We start from the raw sequence: 6758 nt of genomic DNA, 5'->3' as shown, positions 1-6758 counted from the left end.
GGGGCGGGTTAAGCGATGCGGTACCTGGAGGCGTGGGTCAGCGTGCAGGGGTGGGTCCCAGTTCAAATCCACTCCCTCTGTTCACTGCGTCTGCGTAGCACCCAACTTTGCCAGTCCTAAAGTTCAGAGCTGGTGGCGGGGTTGCGGACTCGGGCGGGGGAAGCGATGCGGTACCTGGAGGCATGGGTCAAAGGTGCAGCCGTGGGTCCCAGTTCAAATCCACTCCCTCTGTCCACTGCGTCTGCGTGACACCCAACTTTGCTAGTCCCAAAGTTCAGAGCTGGCAGTGGGGTCAAGGACTGGGGCAGTGGAAGCGATGCAGTACCTGGAGACATGGGTCAAAGGTGCAGGGGTGGGTCCCAGTTCAAATGCACTCCCTCTGTCCACTGCGTCTGCGCAGCACCCAACTTTGCCAGTCCCAAAGTTCAGAGCTGGCGGCGGGGTCACGGACTCCATACTTTTGTTTTTAAAGGATGAGATAGTAAGGGAGCAAAGGAATTAGATTACTTTAATGAGACATCCTGAATGGAAATAATGAGAATTTTCATCTATTGTGAGGAATATAACCAATGTCATTGAACTAATTATGTAGAAATTGTAGAATAGGAACCTAGGCTGCTATGTTAACTTTCTCTTAAAACACAGTAAAATACTATCTTAAAACAATAGCAAATAAGAGAGTGAGGATGGTTCAGGATAGAACAAGATTCAGATCTGTTGTTCATGTTGTTGTTGTTGTTATGTGCCATTGAGTTGTCTGTGACTCATAGCAACCCTTTGTCCAACAGCTCTGATGCCGGCCCTGTCCTCAGCCAATCTCACTGACTCTGAAACACTTAACCCCATTGCCCTAGTTATTGTATCAATCCATCTTATCCGGGGTCTTCCTCTCCATCTTTCACCCTTCCAAGAATGTTGTTTTTCTCCAATGATCAATCAATCCCTCCTGGCCACATCCCCAAAGTATATAAAATGGACCTTCAAAATCCTAGCCTCCAAGGAGAAACTTGATTTCACCCTTTCTAAGACACACCAATTTTTTTTCTTGGTGGTCCATTGTATATTCAAAACTCTTCTCCAGGATCACAATTCAAAGGAATGAATTCTTCTCTGTCATCCTTAGTCATTGTCAAGCCCTAAGATGCATAGCAAGTAATTGTGAAGACCATGACCTGGATCAGGTGCACCTTAGTCTCTGGACTGGCATAGGGTCATTATAAATCATAGTTTCCACACTTAACAACAATAAAGATGACCCTATTCTAATTTCTCTGGTAAGCACTAGGAAACATAGCAGTGAACAAAAAATATGATTCCTTTTTCATAGAACAGAATCTAATGGAGGAAAAAGACATGAAACAAATATTTATATATGAAGACTACAACCAAGCAACATAGGTGCTTGAAGTAACTTAGTAAGAAAGTTACTAATTTAGACTGGGGATAAGGATGCATCAAAAATTCCTGAAAAAATTAACATAAATAGAGACCTGCAAAAAGAATAGATTTAACTAACTAGGTACAGAATGAAGATAAAAAGGGGGTTGTGAGAAGTGCATCTATTCAGAGAAGAGGAAGAAAAATAAAAGAGAGAGAAATTTTTAAAACCAGGGTAAGAACTTCATCTTTTTTTAATTAAAGTGTGACGAGAGGTTGTTGTTGATTATCATCAAGTCAAGCGCAACTCATAGTAATCATATGAACAAAAGACCTGAAGCATTTCTATAACTATAATCATTTCTCAAAGTTCATAGAGTTTCCAGAGGCATGTTGTTTAGAAAGTGGATGCTACTCCTGCTTCCAGAGTTGACCTTAAGGTTTTTCAAACCAATGTACTATCAGAGGCCTGCTGTCAGATACAATGTCTGATGCCACCATAGGATAATGCTTACATAAAGACATCAAAGACTGGTCAAGTAGTAAACAACCAAGACTAGAAAACACTGTTTTAACACCCAACATATCAAAAGGCAGCCCACTAGTGGCTATATTTGTGGCAATGCCATGTCAGAAAATCTGGGCTAATCTGACTCTGCTATTCATAAATTATCCCTCATGTTAAAACACATGTGTTTGGGTAGAAAAACAAAAGAGTCCAAGTCCATTTTAGACACCATTACTTGGAAACCATCTGGAGTCCCTGGAAGCTTGAGAAGCCATGGCACCCCCTGGCCTCAAATACCCATTGTAACTAGATCAGTATGTTTAACTCTGAGTTCCGATGTCTCCTATTCCTCAAGGATGTCCCCACCCCCCTCCCTACCAGGTGCCAGTTCAGGTTCCACTTCCCACCCAAGAATTGTATTTGGTTTCTTGGTAAACCTAGTGGAGAGCACTACACGTGTTGAGGTCACACTTGAATAGCACCCAAGGCTGGGTTCTTTGCTTTTGGATTGCTTTACAATTGCACACCTGATTTCCTCTGTCACAGTAGCAATGGAAATCCCTCCCCAAATGCAGGGGTGCCAAGAAAAATCCCTCCCACTTCTTAACCCCCTGTTCAGAGAAGGTCTAGCTTTAGAGAAAGCCCACCAGAGTCATTATGTAACATTAAAAGATGCTAGCACTCTGCGAAACTGCTCCCTGAGACACTAGCTCAGATGGAGTCTGTTTTCACATTGATGCCAGCAGCCTGGGGGCTAGGGTCTTCTGTCCCCTAGGATGCCACTGGACAGGTAAGTTGGTCTCAAAATCATAAGGATTTTCTTATCATTTTAAAGAGTTTTAATTCAATCCCAACAGCAAGGTAGAATCACTGAAGAGTTTTAAAAGAATACTCAGATAATTATTTTAACAAGGTCCCTCAGACTACAATTGTGTATACATAAAAAGGAAACATGCTTAGAGGTAGGACAGCCTACTTTAAATATTTGGCTCTTGATTTTGATTCTAGTGTGCTGTTTGAAATGTCCAAGCTGAAAAGTGGGAAGAGCATGGTTGAGGCTGAAAGCGAGAGCTTGGATAGCTACACAGCTGATTCTGATAGCACTTCCAGGTGAGATTTCCCTATTCTCACACTTCCACATGCTCTGGTGGTGTAGTTCATAGAGAATTGTGCTGCTAATCCAAAGGTATGCCCTTTGTTGGGTTGAATCCACCATCAGCTCATAGGGAAAAAAAATGGGCAATCTCCTCTTTGTGTGATTTACAGACACTCAATGTCAATTAGTTTTTAGTTTTTCACACCTCCACTCAGCATAGGGTGTTAATTTTGTGCTTTAGTATCAAGATGCAGGACTCTTATCCCTTCAGAATTCTTGATTTCTGTCCTCAGGAAATTGAAGTATTTGCTCTGATTTCTCTAGAAGTCTCTCAGTAGCACTTCCACTGATTTGGCTCTGAGTACACATGCCTGAAGCTGTTAACTTTCACAGGCTGCTACACTTTAAAGGATTTTTCTTAGCCAAGCAGTAATTAACTGCTGTTGCCCCTTAGGAATGGAAGTCTGAGTGTGTTTTTGTGGAAAGTCCCTTATTTAATCTTCTGCATCCTTCAAGTAGGTTAGATGTGGCGTTTGCCTTCTGATGTGCTTCCTACAAAGACCCCAAACCTCTCCTCCCATAGCAATGGAAAGGGACAGAGAGGGCTTGATTGTGCTGTAACCTCCATATCTACTTCCAGGGAAGACTCTCTGGATAAATCTGGCCTCTTTCCAGAATGGAAGAAAATGACTGCCCCCAAACATCAAGTAGAAAAGGTAAGCTTTAGGTTACTGGCTCCTTATCCTCTTCTTCTACTCCTATTTTTTTTTTCAGACAGAATTTAAATTGAAAATTCAACAGAATACAATTCAGTTGGGAGTCTCTTTTGAGCATTTTTTTAAGGTTTCAGTTGAAATATTAGAAAATAGGTTTTCTACTGACTTCTGAGTTTGATTCATAGTTAAGTGAAAATCTGAGCCTTAATCTCAAAACTTTCCTTCCTGACTTAGTCCATTCACTTGCCCAAAACCCCTTTTTCCTTTCCTTGATTTTGTTTCTTCCTAAATAGTTAAGTTCTGAAATACTAGCTGAGAGGTTGGTTGTTCAAACACACCCACAGGTGCTTCAGAAGACAGGCTTTCGAAAGACCTTGAAAACCCTGTGGAGCAGTGTTTCACTGCATACATGGAGTCATATGAGTTGGGATTGACCCAACAGCAGGTAATAACATTTTCTTGCTAGGAAACTCAGCCTGGTGGAGCTCAAAATGTAGCATCTGTGGAAGAGGATGAATTGATATTCAAGAAGAACACCAGAAAAATCCCAAGGCCTTCAGGTTGTTGGATTTCTTTCATGGAATTTTGGAATCAACGTTCAAAATACCTTTGATGGACTCTTAGAGTGGAAAGTAGGTCTTTTTTGACTTGGGTTCTTGGTCTCCATTCAGAATACACTAAATCTGTGATAGACCTTCGCCCAGAAGATGTGGGACATGCAAGTGACTCCTTGGGAGACAGAAGTAAATCTGCCCCAGGCCTCAGTGTGGTTATGGTGAGTGCCCTTGCATTTTAATTAGTTACTACATGACACTTTTGTCTAGAGATTATTTAGTGCCTGGTACTCTCCAGAAAACAGTTTAATTCTTTGAGAAAAGGCAACATGAATCTTGATTTACTCAAAATTCCTAAGGTAATTTAACTCCTGATTTGCTTAAAAAAAAGGAGTGCCTTCTCTCTCTCCTTTGTCTTTGAATTTATTGCTGTACATCTGATCAAAGTACCAAACAAATACTTAGTCTGATTAAGATTTAAAAGAATGAATAGGTTGGGGCAGTCAAAAGGGAGTTACAACTCCTAAGAAAAACATTGTATATGATTACCTCATTAGAGAAAAGTGGTTTGGACTCACTGTAGAATCCTGAAATAAAAGGGATATAAAAATAAGAGTATGTTATTGTTAGGGAGCTCTGGAAGCCTTGTTGTTGTGTACTGTCTAGTTGAAGCCAACCAATAGCTGACCCTCCACTGGGTTTTCAGAGGGAGTGAATCGCATGGGAGGATATTACTCAATGTTTTCTCATCTCTGATGCTGCTTAGGGGTAAGGAATTGCGCCATTAGCCCAATGACATGCACTTTGAAAACACCAGCTACTCTGCAGGAGAAAGATGGGCACTTAACTCTTGTGCAATTTACTACCTCTCAAAACCCTGTGAAGTGTCGGCTATGAGTTGTTCCTAACTTGACAATACATAACAGCAACAGCATGTTAGTGTTATAAAACAAAATGTATATGAGTGATTGAATGAAAACCAAAGGAAAGGAGAACAGTTTACTCATGGTGGAGGATGTTTATAATCTCAGAACTTTGCAACAATTCTGGTTACATCTAAAGGAATATCTTCTCATTTCTCTTAACTCTGAATCTGTATTTTTTTTTGTTCCAGGATAAAGAAGAGGAAGAAGAGGAGGAGGAAGACATTGACCACCTGGTGAAGCTGCATAGGCAGAAGCTAGCAAGGAGCAGCATGCAAAGTGGCTCTTCCTTGGTAAGCTCAGTTAATTTGTAGGCTATTAACATACTGGGGTATCAGGAAGGAAGGAAGTGCTACCCTAGAGCAGAGTCAGGATCTGGGGAAATCTCTCCAGGTAAGTAAGATGCATTTGTTGCTTAGTGCACATCTAAGTAATATCCAGAGCCTCACTCCTTATATTATTAGGTAGTTCATCCAGATGCATTCTTTATTACACCTTAAGAGGCACTCAGCTGTGAAGTGAGAAACATTAGATTTCTTGTAAGAAGTTTCTGAAATTTTAGTGACTATGACTTTCTCCAGAGATGTGAGAGGCAATATGGCTTCCCCAGATGTTTGTGGGTGCTTTATCTTCAGAGTACGATTGGCAGCATGATGAGCATCTATAGTGAAGCTGGTGATTTCGGCAACGTCTGTGTAACGGGCAAGATTGCCTTTTCCCTGAAGTATGAGAAGCAAACGCAGACTCTGGTCATCCATGTGAAGGAGTGTTACCAGCTGGCCTATGCTGATGAAGTCAAGAAACACTCTAACCCGTGAGTGCTTTTGAAACTCAACTGATGCTCTAAGATGAGAAACCAGATGTTGTCATCTATCAAAGCACACTTGAACTTAGGGGAGAGAGAGTGGTTAGGAAGTTCTAGGAAAGGAACCAGGATTGGGGGAAACCAAGGAGAGTATATCTTAAGGGAGCTTTAAGTAACATGTTCATGAGAACAGAAAAGTGAAGGATGGATTTGAGAAAAGACAGAAAATTCATTTTCTTTTTGGTTTCCAGGTATGTAAAGATTTATCTTCTGCCTGACAAGTCTCGCCAAGGGAAAAGAAAAACCAGCATCAAGAAGGACACCATCAATCCAGTGTATGATGAGATCCTTAGGGTAAGTATCTAGACTTTATGGATATGAAAATGTGCACTTTCTCCCCCCTCTAAGCTTGAGGCATACAGCAACATGGTAGATTGATCTGTGTCTGAGAATATACTATCGGTTGTTGTTGTTGTTATGGGCCGTCGAGTCGTTTGCGACTCATAGCGACCCTATGCACAACAGCCCTAAATCCTGCTCTATCCTGCGCCAACCACACTGCCTTTGAGACACCCATCCCGATTACCCCAGTCACTGAGTCAATCCATCTCATAGAGGGTCTTCCCCTCCTGCGCCATCCCTCCAACCACCCAAGCATGATGTCCCTCTCCAAGGACCCATCTCTCCTGGCAACATGTCCAAAGTATGTCAGACGAAGCCCCAGAATCCTTGCCTCCAAGGAGTAGCTTGGTTTAATCCTCTCCAAGATGAATCTGTTT

The 6758-nt window shown here is 41.7% G+C and overlaps 1 protein-coding gene across 1 annotated transcript in view; it reads left to right on the top strand.

Moving 5' to 3' along the window:
• Window positions 1-6758, top strand: part of SYTL4 (synaptotagmin-like 4) — a 61764-nt gene that overhangs the window by 34016 nt on the left and 20990 nt on the right. Inside the window, exons 5-11 of the mRNA XM_006901139.1 lie at window positions 2894-2995; window positions 3622-3697; window positions 4164-4257; window positions 4369-4466; window positions 5366-5467; window positions 5810-5988; window positions 6231-6333. Coding sequence (XP_006901201.1) covers window positions 2894-2995; window positions 3622-3697; window positions 4164-4257; window positions 4369-4466; window positions 5366-5467; window positions 5810-5988; window positions 6231-6333 — 754 coding nt within the window. The remainder of the gene's footprint in view (window positions 1-2893; window positions 2996-3621; window positions 3698-4163; window positions 4258-4368; window positions 4467-5365; window positions 5468-5809; window positions 5989-6230; window positions 6334-6758) is intronic.

Source organism: Elephantulus edwardii, unplaced genomic scaffold (genome assembly GCF_000299155.1).
Source record: "Elephantulus edwardii isolate Elephantulus edwardi_28Jun2011 unplaced genomic scaffold, EleEdw1.0 scaffold00310, whole genome shotgun sequence".
NCBI classification, from domain to species: Eukaryota; Metazoa; Chordata; class Mammalia; order Macroscelidea; family Macroscelididae; genus Elephantulus; species Elephantulus edwardii.
The sequence above is the reverse complement of the archived record's forward strand: the minus strand, read 5'-3'. Positions and strand labels throughout refer to the sequence as shown.